Source organism: Oreochromis aureus, linkage group 7, assembly GCF_013358895.1.
Source record: "Oreochromis aureus strain Israel breed Guangdong linkage group 7, ZZ_aureus, whole genome shotgun sequence".
NCBI classification, from domain to species: domain Eukaryota; kingdom Metazoa; phylum Chordata; class Actinopteri; order Cichliformes; family Cichlidae; genus Oreochromis; species Oreochromis aureus.
Genome location: NC_052948.1, coordinates 61,618,432 through 61,638,967, shown reverse-complemented (window position 1 = coordinate 61,638,967; position 20,536 = coordinate 61,618,432). Strand labels below are relative to the sequence as shown.

Here is a 20,536-nt window from a genome sequence, read left to right as displayed (position 1 = left end):
GAAGATTTATTCATAACACACTGGAAAAGACCAAGTTAATGATAAAAGCATTGAAAACCATAAATTTCACACCCGAGCCTCAACTCTCGCGGCCCGGTTAGGGACCGCTGCACTAGATCCTTTGCAATTTGCATATGGTAAGAACCGTTCTACCGAAGACCCCGTTAATGCAGCCATCCAAACAGCCCTTTCACACCTCCAAAAGAGGACACCTACATTCAAATGCTGTTTATAGACTAGAGTTCTGCATTCAACACCATCTTTCCAAACAGACGGTTGGGAAAGTTGTCCACTCTTGGACTGACACCCTCCCTCTGTCACTGGGTCCTGGACTTCCTCACAAAGATACTCAATGATACAAAGATAGTGAGCGCAGGGATCCCCCAAGGCTATGTGGTCAGTCCACTCCTGGACACCCTCTTCACCCAGAAGTGCATCCCCTCCCAGTTCAACACCTCAATCATTAAGTTTGCTGACGGCACAACCATTGTTGGGCTGGTGGAGAGGAGACTGCCTACAGGGAAGAGGTGGCTCAGCTGGTGTCCTGGTGCCTCGAAAACAATCTCTCCTTAAATGCATTCTTCTGTCAAAACTGGTCCATTTAGAATTTGGCTGGAACATCAGACTACAAGACTACAATCCTGAATGTCTTTAGTTACATGATGAAGATCAGGCTCTGGCAGCTGTGCTGGGTCAGCCAACACAAGCAGCTTTGTGCAGATCCGAAAAGGAAACAAAGTTGTGTTAGCAACATAATAGAGTTTTGTTTCTTTCCTGGACACAGTTTGCACTTTCCTACCATGCTCTTGTTTTCTCGTGCAATAAAGCGGTGCTATTTTATTCCTCTCAGCTTACAAACTGAAATCAGCTGATGGTAGGGCAGGTGTGCGAGAAGAAAAAAGCATGTTTGTTTGTGTCACGGTTCTGGGTCATTTTGACCCAGCATTTTCTGTTTTGGTGTTTTTCTAAATTATGATTTGTTCGGGTTTTTAAGTTGTGCTGGTTTGATTTTGTATTTAGGGTTATTCTTGGTTTTGTTCTCTTGATGTTATTTGTTGTTCTGGCCTCTAGTTTAAGTCACTGTCTTCTCTGTTTCATGTGTTATATTCTTTCAGTCTATCTCTCAGTGTCAAGTTTGCGCTTTTGTGATTTGTTCTTATTTCCTGTTTTATTTTGATAGTCCCAGTCCTATGTCTGTGTATTCCGTTTTACCTGCCACTGTCTTGTTAGCCCTAATCTCTCCCAGCTGTGTCTCCCTCCTGTTTCCCATTCCCTGATTACTCCCCTGTGTGTATAAGCCCTGTGTTTTCCTGTGCTCTCTGTTGTGTTGTATCCTCAACATGTCCAGTGTTCGGTCTGAGCTTCAACAGACCCCGCTGGTTTAGAAACGTATTCCCGTTAACGACAAGGAAGCAAGATGAACATCTTTAACCGGTTTTTACTTGCTAGCAAGGGAAGTATCTCAGAGCAGCCCTTCTGCCCTCGGTCAGACCACTTCGAAGAACCAGTTTCCGCTTGCTGCCTTTTATTGAAAACAGTTACAGTACACATAAGCACCTCCCATTGTAAAACCCCCTATGGTCACAAAAGATAAGGCACTGTGTGTGTATATGTGTGTGTATGCATGTGCGAGAGTGTGTGTGTGTGTGTGTGTGTGTGTAGGGGCAGATGAGTGTGTGTGTTTGTGTGACCTCCTGCCCGCAAAAGGGTCATAAAGGCAGGAAGTTTACCAAACAACAAAACAGAACCTTCACATAAGATGTGTCCCTATAATAAAACACTATAGCCTCCCCCACCATTCAACAGGCTGTGGGTCAGACACAAAGAAATGTCTTTGATCATACAGTTTGAACCAAGACTTACAAATTTAAGTAACACAATGACAACATTTAACAATTTGACTCCAACATCCAGTCTTCCAGCGCCTCTGTTCCGAGTCCTGTTTTGTTTTTGCTTTGCTTTTGTGAGTTTTATTTTATGAGGACATTTTGCCAGCAATAAAGCTGCGTTTTGAGTTCCATTTTGTCCTGCATTTTGGATCCTTTTTCCTGCCTGACCAAAAAGGCAGTTTTGGGGGCTGGCTGGTTACTACTGTCGGTTCGTGCCAGGCTTTGCAGGCCTGACCAGCCCCTTGACTGAGCTCAGCTGAAAGGGTGCCCCAGATCTGATGCGGTGGAGGGAGCAGTGCCAGCTGGCATTTGTACAAGTGAGGAAGGCTCTCTGTGAGGAACCCCAGGAGTCCAGAAAACTACAAATGTTTTTCCTTTTTTTTTTAAAATTATGTGTAGCCAAGTGAACTAATACTATGCATGGAAAGGGTTTAAAAAGAGGGGATTGTGTTTTTGACTGGTTGCCTGTCTACCAGAGGTCTGTTGTAGAGTTGTCATGGTGATGACTAGACCTCGCGTTTTGGGGGTATATTGTCCCTTTAAGAGCCGCCGTAAGCTAGAGCGCGCATGCAACTCAGTTTCCAATGGACGACAAGGATAAATCATCCCACGTCGACGGCTGAGTAACAGAGCGTGACTGTGAGGTGGTGCAGCCCGGACTGGCTTGCACTGTTGTCTCGGAATCACCTAGTTAGCGGCGTGCTAACTTGGCTAACCGGAGTTAGCCCTCAAGGCGGACTTTGCTAACGATCACCGGACCTGTACAGAGCGAGAGGCTACTAACTGCAGAGGCTGACCGATCAGGTTTGCTGCTCGGAAGGAGTAAGTGTGCAGCTGCAGGGACTAAGGGACGGACCTCTCGGCTTGCTGTGAGTTGTGGAAAGAGACTAAGAGTTCCAGGTAGGAGCACCATTTTGTTTTCTTTTAGGACCGTTGGTTCCTACGCACACAAGCATCGATCCAGGCCTGCACCGAGGGGACTTGGGAAATTGGGGTGTGAGAGTGTGTGTGTGTGTGTGTGTGTGTGTGTGTGGGGCCCATTACGGTAAAGAACTGTGTAACTGTTATTATTGTTATATTTTATCATTGCAAGAGACTTCTTACTTTATTGATTTATTGGGTGTTTACCAGTTCATTCAGTAAACCTGCTTGGTTTAAACAGAAGATATTGTGTCTTGTACTGTTTCTTATCTATAGTTCAGAGTAAGGTAAAAGTGTATCTGTGTGTTATACGTGTGTAAATCAGGGGAGCTTGCACTGAGGGCAACTAAGTAAGTTCAAGGTAACTAGAACTCAGGGCGTACCCGGCTATAGTGGAGTACACAGTCTGGGGCGCTACATAGAAATGTATGTTTAAAAGAGAGTTTACAGTGTACTTTATTGCCAGTTGAACTGCGAAATTGTGGGATGTAAACAATGTGTTCATTTGTTTTATTTTCTCTTTTTTTTGTATTTGTTTCTTGACAGGTCACTACTGTTGTCTATACTGTTTGAATTTAACGTGTACATATGATAGTTACTGTTGTCTCAGACCCTGAAAGACAGTTTTAGGCTGAGCCAGTGGAATAGTTACATTTTACCGTTTTCACTCAAAACTATAGAATTAAAACTGTGCTCCTCCAAGTACAGTCGAAGAATAAAAAAGCCCACAAAAGAGTATTTCCTGTGTCCTGTCTCATTCCCCATGACCGGGCCACATATGTCATGGCGGGTGGAGTGAGCCGTGTGGAGATAGTAAAGGAGGATCCAATCGCAGGCACTCGTGAAGGTGTGAAGGTGGTTTATTGAACACAAAATACAAATAGACAAACGGCAAACGGAGAATAAACTAAACTATACTGGGAACAACTACACTACTGAACATGAACCAGAACACGAACATGAAGGAGGGTGGGCAGAGGCAAATGACGATGGGCAGCAGGGAGAACACACGGATGAAACACGGTAGGTTAACAGATGAAACACGGTAGATTAACAGACGGACCAGCAACTACTACAACAGAAGACACGACTGAAATAAAGTCAGAAAAACACAGGGAGATTACACACAGGTGGGGGACACACCTGGAAGTAATGAGGGCTAACGAGACAGGGGGAGAAGTAAAACTGAACACGCTGACATCACACATGAACATGACCCTTCAAAGTAAAACAGGAAACAAGACACACTTTACTAAGACACGGACTAGACAGAGAGACGAACTTGACACTGAACAAAACCTACTAATATAATAATAAACACAGTATCACAAAGTAATCAGCATATAAATCATAATCCCGAGAAATACCAAAAACATAAGAACTAATCCCTTAACAAGAATAACCGAAACATAGCTTATCATAATAATCAATAAAGCACCAGAGAAGGAAGACAATCCATCATTCAAAAATAAACCAAAACACAAGAACTCAAAATGCTGGGTCGAACTGACCCAGAACTGTGACAAATTATTTCACCTGATCAGCACTTGGGGTTGATCAGCATTTTATCATATATCAATTTCATGAATAATGTTGATTTATAACACTGTGATAGTAAAAACTACAACACAAGAATACACTTTATATAAGATGTTACATCCTACATGTGATAAAGTTTATGCTATGTAATATAATGCCATAATGTTGCTAGTTAAACTGTTAAACCCACGGTCTATGTGTGGTGACCGGAAGATGCAAAACCAATCCAAAAGCTGGAAACAGTGACTAATACATCTATTTTATTCATTTAAAAAAAATCATGAAATTTCTTCAGGAAAAAAAAACTGACTATAGTACACTGAATGCAAAAAAATAGCCACAAAACAGCCACAGTGTCTCTAATTGCACCATTTGAATTTTATATTTAAATCTGGCTTTTGTTATTCATGCAGTGTGTTCACTACTATCACATTCTGGTACACATTATGCTCTTTTAACCATATCCCATGTCAATGTATAGTCAGGGTTCGTACGCTTTTTTCAGGGTCAAATTCAAGCACTTTTTAAGCACTTTCAAGGTCCCTTTTTAAGCTTTTCCAGCACACAGTTGCAGCAACTGTGACGTTCACTAGTAGAACTGACACACAAAACAAAACGACTACACTACACACTAACTACACAAGACAACGCACTAACTTGAGACTCCAAACATGATAAACATCACAAATCTCTCACTATCAAAACTCTCTCTCTTTTTCGCTCACTCACTTCCCTCTCTTCCCAACAACCAAATACCACATGTTGCCGTATCATTTTTTGATTGGTCGACATGGTACATTTTTCCACCAATAGGAAAGAGTGTTTTTTCATTTTTCACTCACAAGCAAAGCGTGTTTGCTAGCGCTCTCCTTAGAAAACGCCGTTTTTACCGTTTCTTCCCGGAGTAAACGCCACTGTTTTATTCAGAACCCCCCAAAAAAACATGGGTTTTACGTGACCTATCAACACAATTTAAAAACTGGTATATAGCTTGAAGTCCGCACGTTCGACCCAAGTTGAAATGGAGACTCTGGGTCTGTCGACCCCAGAGGGTTAATCAGAAAGCCTTAAGTTAGCTAGTTATGTATCGGGCTAATGTTTAAAGCTTTCACTTGAGTAAATTAACTCATATTACTGCTAAGTAATGTTAGCTAAGTTCACAGCATATTCCGTAATAGCGCTGCCATACTGCATCACACTCAGTGCATTTCAATCATTTCTCCAGCGAGTTTGATAGCTAGCAAAATAATAACCAAAATTTAAAAAATAGCATGTGTAACATATGTGTACTGGAAAATTATTTACTAGGACTCACCTATCATGCGACTGGAGAACGCAAACTCCGCCATTGTTGTTTTCCATCAAACACTCATTAAAACAGCAACCTACAGGTATGTTAGCGCACTCATCCCCGACTGTCCGAGGGAGGGCGGGTCACATATTGAAACAGACGCAAGGCAGCCCAGGCGGGAAATTTTGCTTTTGCTTTTGCAACTCATTTTATTTCTCTATCTGATAAGAAAACAATTCAATCAGATAGCTATTTATTGTGAATGAAATACAGTTACATTTTCAAGCACTTTTAAGCACCACATCTGAAATTCAAGCACTTTTCAAACCTTGAAAAGACGACATTAGAATTCAAGCACCCGTACGAACCCTGTATAGTGTAGTGCAGACTTTATTTTTGTCTCAGACAGTCCCACACACTCACACAGTTCTTGTTCTAATGAGGGCATAGATAAGATATATCTTTTAGTGTTTGTGTTTGAATATGAAGACAAAAAAAGAGAAAAAAGAAAAAAAAAGAAATTTCAAACCACTTGCTATTCGATCCAAGCTGTCGGAGCCTGTTCTTCGACATGTAACCAAAGACATTCACTATTGTAGTCTTGTAGTCCGATCTTGTAGTGTGATTTCTACCTGGACCAGGAATTCTTCTTCAACAGAAGAATAAAGGTGTTTACTAATAAAGTAAACAAAATAAAGGTGTTTACTATTAAGTGGAAAAAATCCCAAACTACATGGTCGTGTCTGAAAAAGTGACAAAAATGTCCTGCATGGCAGCGTTCCAAGATGAACACCACTGCTGAGCAAAAGGAACATAAAGGCCAGTCTCAGCTTTGACTGAAAACATCTTTTGGGAGAATACTCTGTGGACTGATGAGACAAAGGTTGAAAGTTTTGGAAATCAGCCTTTATGCAGATGATGTGTTACTTTTTCTCCAAAACTCACAAACCAATATCTCTGGGGTGATTGAATTGATAAATTCTTTTTCAAGAGTCTCAGATTATTCAATCAACTGGTCAAAATCTACAGTTCTTCCGATTAATTGCTCCTTCCATAATTCTTCTCCTACACCACTGCAATCTGGAAATATAAAATATTTAGGTATTAATGTCTCTCCTAAGCTTTCAGAATTAACTAAATTAAACCACATCCCGCTTTTAAAGACAGTAGAAAGCGATCTGGCTAGATGGAAATCTTTACCCATATCACTCATGGGAAGGGTTGCCGCTATAAAAATGATGGTCTTGCCAAAAATAAACTATTTGTTTTCAATGATCCCAAATAAGCCATCACAAGATTGGTTCAGATCTCTAGACTCATGTATTTCTAAATTCCTTTGGAAAGACAAACCCCCACGTATCAGCTTAAAAACATTACAAAGGACCAAGGATAAAGGAGGATTAGATCTGCCTAACTTTAATCACTATTTTTTAGCCAACAGGCTTCAGTTCATCTCTAGATGGTTTAAATACACCTTCTTAGATGAGCCCTGGCTAGATGTAGAACAGGCACTATGTAATAATCTAGAAATTTCAGACCTACTATTTATCAGCTCAAACATCAAAAGACATGAATGCTTTAAAAGCATCAACATCAGCTCTTCTCTGACAGCATGGTGGGAGTTTCTAAAATGACAGCGTCCTCATTAATCCCATGCAAACGTACACCTATCTGGAATAACCCTGACATATTACAAAACAATGATATGATTAATTTTCCAGAATGGAGTTGTAAAGGAATTAAATACTTAGAACATATATTAGAGGGAACAGAATTTATTCCATTTGACAGACTAGTTACACAATATGGGATCAACAAGAAAAGATTTTTAGAATATCAACAAATTAAATCCATAGTAAAAAGAGATTTAACCTCAGTCAAGCTGAATTACAAACACCACCAAGTGCGGTACACTTTCTTACTCTTAAATCCCCCAAATTATTATCTAAAATATACAGAACACTTTCTAAAATAGATGAATCAATATCCTTCCTATTGCAAAGTGGGAAGCAGATTTATCAGTAAGCTTAGACCAAAACTTCTGGTCTCAGGTATGCTTAAAACCTTTAAATTGATTAAAATCCCAGTCTGCAATTAATACAATACAAAATACTACATAGAGTGCACTATACAGGTCATCGGATGTTCAAGATGGGCTTTACATCTTCCAACAACTGCTCACACTGTCAAGGCAATACACCAGACAATTACATCCACGCCCTTTGGTTCTGTCCACCAGTGCAGAAGTTTTGGCGTGAGATATGTGAAGACTTATCAAAGTGTCTGAAATGTAACATTCCAGCCTCCCTTTAGTGTGCTTGCTGAGCAACTTGGATGAGGTCACTGCAGAAATAAACACAGCCCACATTGTTTTTACAGCCCTATGCATTGCCAAGAAAACAGTCCTCCTTAACTGGAAAAATAAAAATAATCTTAATTCTAATCAATATAAAAACCATCTAATAGATCACATTAGTCTTGATACAGCCTCTGCCACCACATTTGATCAATCCCTTTGGGCTCCTTTGATCGGCTTCATCACCTAGTGGGGTGGGGTCATGGTTTGGTCCTGCCTTCGCTATTGTGGTTGATGTGGAGGTTGGGATGGGCTTAGGGCGCCAGGAGAACCCCTAGAGACGTTATCCTGGAGGGCACAACCCGGGGTTGTGGTCATAACCTGGTGAGTGGCTCTGGTCGCTCTTAGAGGGTGTTCTCCTCGTGGCTGCGTGCAGCGGGGCTGGGGATGGTCTGTACTGGCGGACGTGGGTTACTGGCCTGGTAGCCTGGCTGCCCCTGAGTGGATCCGGGGCAGGCGGGGGGCTTGGGGTTCGGGGTGCTTCGCCTCCGTGATGGGGCTCTGGCTGGGCCTTGGGGCTTCGGGTCCTCGTTGGTGTGTCGCCGAGGTTGTGGGCCGGTGGGTGCACGGGGCTCAGCCCTGGCGCAGGGGGCCTCTGGTGCATCGACCTAACTGGGGACTCTTCAACTGGCAGGAGGTTGTTCCATCCTTGCAGAAGTCCACTCTGCAGGTGGGGAGAGACACAGGAGAGGTGGAGAATAAACCTAACCTGGGTGTCTGTTGTCTTGTGTAGTCTCGAGATGATTGAATGTTGGGGTGGGTATAGTTTCCTCTGCGGTGGGTGGGGTGGGTTTCCCCAGGTCCTGTGGGGCTTAGCGGTGCTGCTGCCGTGGGCCCCGATCGGGATGGGCCTGGGCTCCCTTGCCTTGGTGGGTACTAGAGGACGGGGTGCCTACTGGGGTCAGCCGGGGAGTTGGCCCTAAGGAGGGCATCTTGCCCTCCTTTCTTTTCCTCCCCATCCCCGGCTGCCTCCCTCTTCCCGCTCCACCACACCCACCCACACAGGTAGGGCCTTGGGGTGCGGGTGTGTCACCAGGGTGCAGGGGAGGCATTCCCCCCCTCTGTCCCCTTCTGGCCACCTGTGCCTCAATTTTATTTCACAACTTAGACATCCACATTATTCACACTTCTCATAACACACACACACACATATATATATATATATATATATATATATATATATATAGGGGGCCTTGAGGGTGATCACGTTAACGGCGCCCCAGAGGACGGTCTGTGTATTCAACCCTACCTCTGGCGCCGGTGCCCACCTCTCAATTTTAAATCCATGTAGACATTGAGGGTTCTCGGGAGGCCGTGCTAACACCTGCTGCTCTCTGGCAGCAGCACCATGCCCTCCCTTGTTTTAAATGCACTTTAGAACAACACGCAGCAACACTACACACGAGCGGGAGGAGGGAGGTATGGGGTCTTCACACACCCCCGTTCTCTACTAGCCATCGGGGCGGGGGGCTGGGAGGAGGTGTTGGCTGTCCGATTGGCCTCCCTGCTGCTGCGGAGCCTGGGGGCGGTCTGCTTGCCTCCACCCCGGGGAAAGGGTCACATCTCTTGGGTCTGGTGCCGCTTCCCCTCTGGGGGCGAGGGTACCTGGACCCAGGGCATAGAGTATGTTTGGGGAGTATGATTGTGTGTACATGTCTATGTATGTCTATCCCTACGTTGGGTGAGTGCTGAGTGTTTGTATATGTGTGCATGAGGGTGGGAAAGCATGTTTATGTCTGTATGTGCCTGTTTGTCTGTGTCTATATGTCAGGTCTGGTCTTAGACTCCACCTCCTGGGTACTCCCAGGCCCTCCAAGTGTGGAGGCCTATCTCCCCTCACCACACTCCCTGCTGGTAGCTGATGCCCTCAGGGGTTGGTGCATCGGTGGTTCTTGGTGTCCGGGCTGGGCGCCAGGTATGCACCGCTCACTCCCGTGGCTACTTGGCGGGGCCCGATGCCTGTCGCCGGTCAGGCCTCTTCCGGGGGCAAGGGGCCCTCGGCCTCCGGCCTCGGGCCTGCAACTCGGTTCACTCTGGCACAGCTGGCTGCCGGCAGAGCCGGGCGGGCACGCCGGTGCAGCCCCTCTGGCTTCTGCTCCGTGGCTACTGGGTGACCCCCTCCTGGGGATCTCCTCAGCCCTTCCCAGGAAGGTGGCACGGATGCCCCTCCGGTGGTACTCCTTGGGCTCTCGCACTCTGGGTCCTCTGGATGTCTGGAGCCTGGATCTCCTCCATGCCTGCTTCATGCCCTGGGGACGGGGCTATGGGCCTCCACACCCTCTAGCAGACCGTTACATGGGAAAACCTTTTTGTATACAAGCGCTGATCCACACAGGTGTGCACACGGGTGTTCACTGTTCGTGAGACATAAACTACACCTTTCTTAGCTGCTACTTCAAAGCACATTGTGCGCTGTCTGTCCTGCGTGCTGCACAACAACTTTCAATATTTAGTATTTACTGCTGTTCACACTCAGCTAGATTAACGTGATGGTGTTGTGTTTAGTATGTTGCTTTGTTTTTGTTTGGTTTTTTTTTGCTTGTCTTCTCTTTTTTTCTCTCAACAGGTGATCCAGGAGATTTTTTTTTTTTTTTTTTTCTTTCTCTTTGTCTTTGTAAGTGCCCTTTCTCACTGTCCCTTTTCCTTCTGTTTTTCTTTTCCTTCCTCTCTTTCTTTCTCCCTTTCCTATCCCCCAGTCATGTCTGTCCCATCTGTAACAACTGAAAATAAAATAAATAATAACAACAAAGTTTGATCAAATGGACCAATACGGCAATGCCATGATGATCCATTTGGCAAAATAAATCCATTTGGTATCCTTGTTGGTCTTCAGACAACAATTCTGACGGCTTAAGAACCAAATGGGACAGACAAAAAAAAAAAAAAAAAAAGAAAGTTTTGGAAGGTGTATGTCCTGTTACATCTGATCTTGTCTCAAAAGTAAAATATGGTGTTGTTAGTGTGATGGTCTGGGGCTGTTTTGTTGCCTCAGGACCTGGAAGACTTGCTGTGGTAAATGGAACCATAAATTCTGTTGTCTACCAAAACATCCTGAAGGAGAATGTCCGACCATCTGTTTGCAACCTCCAGCTAAAGGTCACTTGGGTGCTGCAGTAGGGCAATGATCCAGAACACACCAGCAAGTCCACCTCTGAATCGCTTAAGAAAAACAAAATGAAGACATTGGAGTGGATATTCAAAGTCCGATTGAGATGCTGTGCCATGACCTTAAAAAGGCAGTTCATGCTCGAAAACCCTCCAATGTGGCTGAATTACAAGAATTCTGTAAAGATGAGTGAGCCAAAATTCCTCCATAGCGTTGTAAAAGACTTGTTGCCATTTACTGCAAACGCTTGATTGCAGTTGTTGCTGCTGCGGGTGGCCCAACCAGTTATTAGGTTAAGGGGACAATAACTTATTCACACAGGATGATGTAGGTTTGTATTTTTCCCCCTTAATAGTAAACACCTTCATTTAGAAAATGCATTTTGTGTTTACTTCTGTTGTTTTGGTCTAATATTTAAATTTGTTTCTAAAAGTAAGAAACTAAGAATGTACAATGAGTTAGAGTAAGGTTTTGTCACCATCAGTTTGCTCTTATCTTCAGGTTACATTCCTCTTTTAACTTGAATTTACTTTAGACAACTTGAAGGCTTAATTATGTTTTCAGAATCCTTTTTCATTTTTACCATCAAATTAAGACTGTTGACTAAACCAGTCCAATCATTTTCTGCTACCACTTCAAAAATAGTTTCATGAGTTTAAAAAATGTTACGCTTTCAGTACATACTAACGGTAATATTGGATAATATGTAATTTTAACCAAGACTACATTCAGTTCAATTCATTTTTATTTATACAGCACCTTTATTTATAAATCACTTTTAAAGACCCTACAATATTGACACGATAACAAAGAAAACCCCACAATCATATGACCCCCTTGAGCAAGTGCTTTTGTTAGGGTACCTGGGTCTGGTGACTAGGGATGGGTATCGAAACACGGTTCTTGTTGAGAACCGGTTCCCACTGTTTCAATTCCTTGGAATCGTTTGCCATTTTTGCAAACGATTCCCTTATCGATTCCAGTCGCCCCGAATGACGTCACCACATTGCGGAGCGTCATTTACCTGGCAGGGCGCCTAAGCGGCTCAAACACTCAAAAGTTTGGTTATACTTTATGAGAACGGATGACAACAGGGCAACTTGCAATACTTGCAAAGTAGATATTTCATTTAAGGGAGGAAACACTACGAATATGCAAAAGCATTTGCTCACAAAACACGCGATGAACTTAAATGAATGTCGTGTTTTTAATTCCGCCCGACTCGTGAATCTCAACCCAGCAGCAGCGGTAACGCTTGCACGCCCTCTCCGTTAATGCGGCAGGTAAATAATCAACTAACAGTACATATTATGTTAGCGCGATCTGCCTTATTACAAAACCTGCCATTACTGTGCGCTGCATTTAGGTGACCATGATGAGAGAGACAGACAGAGTCTGGCTGGCAGTTCTCGCTGCAGTCTACCAGTAGCGTCTCCTTTCAGGCCAGGATAGACGAATGTCACCGAGCAGTGACTAAGTTTGTGGTCAAAGGCTTGCACCCATTTGCCACAGCAGATTCCCCCGATTTTCAGTAAGTGAATGTGTTTAATTGTAGGCAGTGACATTACTGGATATTCTTGTGTAATTGCTACAGAATAATTTATGTTATACTTTGTTATTGCTACAGAAGAATATTTATTTTATTATTTTACATTTACAATTTTTTTTCCTGGGGACCCTGTGACACCCCATTGAAGAGCCGTAGGCTGTGGATCTCTTAAGATCTCACTGTTGGGTTTGTAAGGCCATGTTACTCCTAAATTTCTGTCTTGTTCAAAGAGAAAATATAAAACAAACTTCTCAGCTAATCGACCTCTGTGTTCTCCTTTTTTAAAAAGAATCGATAAGAGAATCGATAAAGAATCGAATCGTTAAACAGAATCGAAAATGGAATCGGAATCGTGAAAATCTTATTAATACCCATCCCTACTGGTGACCCAGTGGTTTTGATTTTGTTCATCTGTGTTCTGTGACTTAGTGTTTCTGTTATTTATTTTCTGTATTTCTAGCTCCCTAAGTTCTTTAGTATCTCCTGAATTCCAGTCTTAGGTTTTGGTCATATCCCTTGCCTGTGTTCAGTGTTATGTCTTTTTCATGTCTCTGTCTCAGTGTCACGTCCGCGTTACTGTGTTATGTTTCCTGTTTTACTTTGATAGTCTGCGTCCCATGTTAATGTTTTCAGTTTTGCTCCCCCTTGGTCTCGTCATGTTTGATTTCTCACAGTTGTGTTTGTTATGCCTCTGTGTATTTAAGCCCTATGTTCTTCTTGGTCTGTGCTGTGATCTCCCTTCCTTCCTTTTCAGTTTAGTTATATTCATGTTAAGCTGTTTTGAGTGCACTTTTTACCTCCTGGAGTCTGCACGTTGGGTACTCCATTCCTGCCTGCTGCACACAGTCCATGACATCTTTGGCAATGATGGGAACAAAAAGCTCCCTTTTAACAGGAAGAAACCTCCACCAGATCCATTCTCATGGGAGGGGTGGCCTCTGCCACGACCGGTTTGGGTTAGGGGAGAAAGACAGGACAAAGACACGCCATGGAGAGCCAGAGATTAATAATAAATAATAATTAAATACGGACAGGTGTATAAACACATTGTGAGTGAAAAAGGTGACTGAAAATGACTGGCACTGTCTATTTCAAAGCATTTTTTTTAAATGATGTTGATAAATACATGTCTCACATGTTTCTTGGTAGCAGGCTTAACCTGTTGTAATAACAAGCTACAGTCATCTAAAATGTGCTGGTCATGTTTCAGAGCTGGATAATGCAATAATACTGCATTTTTATTGTGCATTCTAAGCTTTGAACTTCTTTTAATTTAGCTTTAAAATCAGTGAGCAGTTGATTCCACTTATATTAGTTACAAATAAATAAATGAGTGAAATAAAAAAGAAATAAACAATAAAATAAAAAAGTGAAATAATTCTCTACGGAAGAATGAAAAGGGGAAATGAGAAACTAAATTAGGAAGGTGCATAAATTTGGGCACCCCAAAACAAAAATTACATCAATATTTAGTCAGTCCTCCTTTTGCAGAAATAACAGCCTCTGAATACTTCCTATAGCTTCCAATGAGAGTCTGGATTCTGGTTGAAGGTATTTTGGACCATCCTTCTTTACAGAACATCTCCAGTTCAGTCAAGTTTGATGGTTTCTGAACATGGACAGCTCTCTTTAACTCACACCACAGATTTTCAATAATATTCAGGTCTGGGACTGAGATGGCCATTCCAGAACGTTGTACTTGTTCCTCTGCATGAATGCCTTAATAGAGTTTGAGCAGTGTTTAGGGTCGTTGTCTTGTTGAAATATCCATCCCTGGAGCAACTTCAACTTTGTCACTGATTCTTGAACATTGTTCTCAAGAATCTGCTGATATTGACTGGAATCCATGCGCCCCTAAACTTTAACAAGATTCCCAGTACCTTCACTGGCCACACAGCCCCACAGCATGATGGAACCGCCACCACATTTTACTGTGGGCAGCAAGTGTTTCTCATGGAATGCTGTGTTGTGTTTCCTCCATGCATACCGCCTCTTATGTCCAAATAACTCAATTTTAGTTTCATCAGTCCACAGCACCTTATTCCAAAATGAAGCTGGCTTGTCCCAATGTGCTTTAGCGACTCTGTTTGTGGCATGTGAGCATAAAAGGCTTCTTCTGCATTACTCTCCCATACAGCATCTCCTTGTGCAAAGTGTGCTGAATAGTTGAACCATGCACAGTTACACCATCTGCAGCAAGATAATGTTGTAGGTCTTTGGAGCTGGTCTGTGAGTTAAGTATGACTGTTCTCACCATCCTTCGCCTCTGCTTATCTAAGATCTTTCTTGGCCTACCACTTCGGGCCTTAACTAGAACTGTGCCTGTGGTCTTCCATTTCCTCACGATGTTCCTCACAGTGGAAACCGACAGCTGAAATCTCTGAGATAGCTTTTTGTATCCTTCCCCTAAACCTTGAGCCTTGATGTTGTTCTGCTGAACCTGCCTTGGGTTTTCAACATATGCAATAAATAACGTATTTTCACCGATCCTGACAGAATTCAGATTTGGATATTTGGCTCTACCTAAGCATGGAGGGGTGGAGAGAACCCAACACAGAGCCATCCCACTCTAGAAATATAAAGCTTATTTTCACTGATCGTGACTGAAATCGTATTTGAGCCCGTTCCCCTTTTCAAACCAAACATACACCCTTAGGGAATAATAAACAACTAATGCTGATAAATGACAGTGATTGACTGTATCTTATATCATTCTCCTTCAGAAACCTTCTGATCTTTTTGTCTTTCCAGGGCAGGACAAGCACTGCCTCAGAGGTCTGATCACCAACATCAGTGACCCTATCACTACTAAAGTCAGTCCTCATGGTAAGAGCTGGGTTTCTAGTTCGTGGGGAAAACAAGCCCAGAAAGAGAGTGAAGGGAAGGAGAACAGTTACTGGGTTCAACCTCTGCTCAGCAGCCACATCTGGGGCAACACTGTGCGCCTTTACCAAACCTACGAAGACTTCATGGCCTCAGCAAACCACAAGGACTTTATATTTGCCTCATCGTACAGCCATCCCAACGCCATTGAGGGTCCAAGTGCTGTGCTATACAGTAAAGCTCTGTACTATAACTGCTACCGCTCTGCAGACGTGTGCCGGTACGACCTGGAGGCCAACGAGGTCAAACGGGTGACTCTTCCAGGCACCGGTGTGGGTTTCAACAACAAGTTCCCCTATTGTTACTATGATTGCCGGCTCAATAGTGATGTTGATGTAGAGGCAGATGAAACAGGACTGTGGGCTCTCTATGCCACTCTAGGTAACCATGGCAACATGGTGATCAGCCGATTAGTTTGGGACAGCGAGGTGAGGAGTTTCAACGTGACACAGACGTGGGAAACGAGGCTGTTCAAGAAGGCAGTGAGCAACGCCTTCATGGTGTGCGGTGTGATGTACGCGACTCGTTACGTTAATGAGTACCAGGAGGAGGTGTTCTACGCCTTCGACACAGCCACAGGCAAAGAAGACAACTCACTAGCAATACGACTGGAGAAGGTAGCTAAAGGAGTGGCTAGTCTGAGCTACAATCCCACCAACAAGCAGATCTACATGTACAACGATGGATACTTGCTGGCCTACCAGGCCTACTTCTGATCTTAAGCTTTGTAGCTAGTTATTGTCACATGACCAAGCAAAACAAAACAAAAAAAAGCAATAACTGTTTTGTGCAGCAGTAATCTTAGCAGGTCTTGCAAATGCTGAAGATATATAATGTAAGATGTACAAAAGAACAACCATAATAAAGAGTTTAGTAACAATGAGATTAAAACTCTTTATACCCTTTTTGCTCTCTTTACTAGTTTTTGTTTACACACACAGACACAGACACACACATTTTTCTTGTTGACTGTGACTAACTAGTTAATGTATTAACATTTACCAGGTGACAAACAGACATGTTAACATTTCCAAATCTTAAAAAGTGTTGTGAGACTATGTAAAATGTCAATAACAAAATATCTGCAGATATTATAAACCCATATTTGATTCTCAATAGAACACAGAAAGCATATCAAAAGTTTAAACTGAGAAAATGTATCATTTTATGGCAAGAAAATGTCTAAAAACAGGGGCAACAACGAGACAACTCCTAAAACAGGAATGTGTGTGTGTGTGTGTGTGTGTGTATATATATATATATATATATATATATATATATATATATATATATATATATATATATATATATATATATATATATGTATATATATATATATATATATATAGTTTTCATATATATATATATATATATATATATATATATATATATATATATATATATATATATATATATATATATATATGTATGTATATATATATATATGTATATATATGTATATATATATATAAATTTTAAAAAGACAGGATATACATTACTGAGCATGTGCATAACACACATGTAGTACGGAAATAGATTGCAGTTGTACCAGGTGTCTACAGTAGGTGGCAGTGTGATCCCACTCTTGAGTGGAGGAGGACAGATGTTTCCACTGCTGTGCCACGGTTTCCAGTTTCTGGCTGGCTGCCTCTTAGACACACCCAAAGCTCTGCTCTCATAATGACAGACCTGCTGCCCTGCAGATTTAAAGAAGCCAAACAGCAGCCTGCTGGCTCAGGACAAAACTCTGCGGTCTGCTTTTTACCATGTATGCGGTGGGACCGAGCTGATGTTTCTGTGCAGTTAAAATAGGCTGGGCAAAATCTACATGTTCTGTAATGACATGCTGGATGCTGAACATTTTGGTAACCTTTACATTAACTTCTTTTTTTTTTCTTTCTGAAATCCACCCTTTCATTGCTGGTCTACTAACATTGTCACACACATATAGGAAGTATGACATGACTGAAAACTATATAATCGCACTGATAATCCTAATATCTACTAATATATATCCCAGTGGAGGCCTCCAACCCTCTCAACAATTTTCCCTTTTTTGTATATCTGTGGAAAATCACTGCATCAGAAAAAAATTATAATTTTGCGTAGGAGTGCCCAGCATTTTCACACTACCTTGCTCTAGTAGTGCTTAATAATAATTACTATCAAAATGAAATTGAGGTAGTGAAGCTAGTTTTTGACCCTCCAGAAGACCTCCATAATTTTTCAAAATTACAAATGAATCCGGAGCCAACTGTCCAGGCACAACTGTTTAATTTGCTATTTGGTGTCCTCTGAGTCTCTGTGGGCATTAAAGCTGGCATATTTTTATGCTTTCTAACGACTGTGTTTTTTGCTGTTGATGTGTTTTTGTTGTTGTTTTAAATATAAATGAAATAATTTTGTTTTCCATTTGTTGCCAGCCTCAGGTGATCACGTTTTCATTAAAACTAACCTTATTGTTAAGGCGAAGTGTAAGTGTTACTAATGAACCAGTAAAAAACAATCCTCTCTTGTTATTTTACTTTAAATCTAGCAATGATCTTGTTAAAAAAAACAATAACTGAAGTAGAGAGACTCAAAAGCTATAAGAAAGCATCTTTCAGATATTGTATTAATAAGAATTTATAGGTATATTTTAAGACACCTTTAACCAAACCAAGCCTAAAATAAAGCTAAAAGTTTTAGAGTTTACTCTCCTTTCAGTCTCTTATTTGAAAGACAGCAAACTGTCACAAATCATTGCTCCTTTTTCACAGCTTTTTGATTCAGTTTTGCTAATTACCATGCTAAACATGACCATGTTACCAGTTACATTGGTGTTTATAATCCTCTGAACACAGAGCAACGGGCATGGCTTTAGAGCTGCAGAATCCAATTGGAGAAACATTCACATGAGCATTCCAGATTGCATGAATACACCAATGTCACTACCTTCAGCTTGGATGTTCATGCCACAGTTTTTCCTGCAGAGAGGCAGACACTGACTCAGTCGATTCCAACTAATAAGGTGAAGACCTTGTGGAAGCAGGAAGTGAAGCTGAAGTTCTTGAATCCTGAATCCTTACATTGTCACTAATTGTTTTTAGGCTGAGGCTTAATTGATCACTTACAGAGCATGCTCATCTTTATGCCAGGAAGTTCTCATTGTGTCCACAAGGCACGATGATTGCCTGTCAGTTTCACCTTAAGTCATCATCGCATTATTACTCATAAATATGTAATGTTGCATTAAAGAGTCCATCTGATGTGCACAGCCATTATAACTCGCTGCCAGTATCAAGTACAGATGATTACCAGCAAAGACTGACATTGGCTGATACTGAACTACCGGATGATCTTCCTTACAGCACCACCAGGCCATGTTTTCAGCTTAAATCACAGGTTGGTACAAAACAAAGCCCACACACTGGCTGCTTTTTTTGCCTTTTGGTTTCCTTTGGACTTCCTTTGCAGACAGACTGAGTGAACATGAGCTGTCCTGTTTACTGGCAGAGTCTGGGAGAACTCTGAGGTACTGGGTTTGAAATATGTTAGCCTTTTGTTACTTGAGGCTGCCACAACAAAGCTTTTTAAAAGTGTGTAGACACGATTCAACAGTTTCTGTTTCAAACAAACACTGGCCACAAAGGCACTGTGGTGGCAGCATCACGTTTCACAGGTGATTGTTTTTACTTGCAAATTGCTGATAAATTTGCAAAGCCTAGAGAGCCCTTTTGTGATCATGCATAGGTCACATAAGCACATAATGGAGGTATAATTAGAAAAATCTGTGTTACAAACTGCATTAAAAAGTCATGTTAAAAACTGAGAATGCTTTTACTACTTCCATAGGAATTATGAAGGTAAGAAGCACTCAGGTACTGTTAATCCAATGCATGTGATTTAGTGATCATCAGCAAGTGTGAACACCTCTTTAAAAGCAGACATTGTGCAGTTTGGTTGTTACGGTAAATTCATCCCAGGGTCAGACCTCAGACTCAGACTCTCAGACCTCAGTTAGCATGTTAAATGTTAAAGTTCATAATTAGAAAGTGACTGAATAAGTGTGGCTCATTTGGAAGGGTTGCCAGAATATAAAACAACAACCAAAAAAGCTTCTCTCTAAAAGGAGCATGGCAGCATGGCTTAGTTTTGCAAAGTTGCATCTGGACAAACCACAACACTTCTGGAACAATGTCCTTTGGACACACGAGACCAAAGTGGAGATGTTTGACTATAATCAACGGCCCCACATTTAGAGAAACCCAAACACAGCATATCAGCAAAAAAAAACCCCTCTTACTAACTGTCAGCATGGCAGTGGAGGGCTGATGATTTGAGTTTCTTTTGCAGCCACAGGACCCAGCCGTTTTTCAGTTACCGTGTTGACCATGAAATCTTTTGTATACCAGGAAATTCTAGAGTCAAATGTGAGCCCATCTGTCTGACAACCAAAGCCCAAATTGGTCTTTCAGCAGGACAATGATCCCAAGCAAATCTACAACAGAGTGGCTGAAAAAGATTTACATGCTGTGGTGTGACCTTAAGAGAGCTGTGCATAAATGAATGCCTGCAAACCGCAATGAAGTGAAGCTAGTTATAAAGAAGAGTGGGCCAAACTTTCTCCACAATTATGTGAGATAACTGAAAATCATACAGAAAAAGATTACTTCAAGTTATTCCTGCCAAAGGTGGTTCGACAAGCTACTGAATCATCGCTGTAATTGAAATTTCACAGGACTGCATTGAGTCATCTGGAAATTTACATGACAGTATGTTTAGTAAAAAGGGTTTGTATATGTCTTTATATATATATATATATATATATATATATATATATATATATATATATATATATATATATATATATATATATATATATATATGTCTATATATATGCACTGACATTTAATAATAGTAAGCACTTATCTGTTCCTGTGTCATTAAGAAGCTATGCTTAGGCCCTTCAGTAATGATTCATTTATAGACGTCGTCTAACAGAAAAATGTGCATAAAAACT

The 20,536-nt window shown here is 41.7% G+C and overlaps 1 protein-coding gene across 1 annotated transcript; it reads left to right on the top strand.

Annotated features, from left to right (window-relative positions):
* Positions 1-1,417: 1,417 nt before the first annotated feature.
* On the top strand, positions 1,418-16,286 carry LOC116322499 (olfactomedin-4-like). Its single transcript, XM_039614768.1, has 3 exons — positions 1,418-1,485; positions 2,623-2,789; positions 15,403-16,286. Exons 1-3 carry the CDS (start codon positions 1,418-1,420, stop codon positions 16,248-16,250), a joined length of 1,083 nt encoding a protein of 360 aa, XP_039470702.1. The 3' UTR covers positions 16,251-16,286.
* Positions 16,287-20,536: the final 4,250 nt, after the last annotated feature.

What these genes read in the sequence shown, in the direction of transcription:
- LOC116322499 (XM_039614768.1), top strand. Translation starts at nt 1,418, where the DNA reads ATGAACATCTTTAACCGGTTTTTACTTGCTAGCAAGGGAAGTATCTCA. An exon ending in GAGCAGCCCTTCTGCCCTCG is followed by an intron (nt 1,486 to 2,622) that starts GTCAGACCACTT and finishes TTAGCCCTCAAG; the next exon opens with GCGGACTTTGCTAACGATCA. An exon ending in AAAGAGACTAAGAGTTCCAG is followed by an intron (nt 2,790 to 15,402) that starts GTAGGAGCACCA and finishes TTGTCTTTCCAG; the next exon opens with GGCAGGACAAGCACTGCCTC.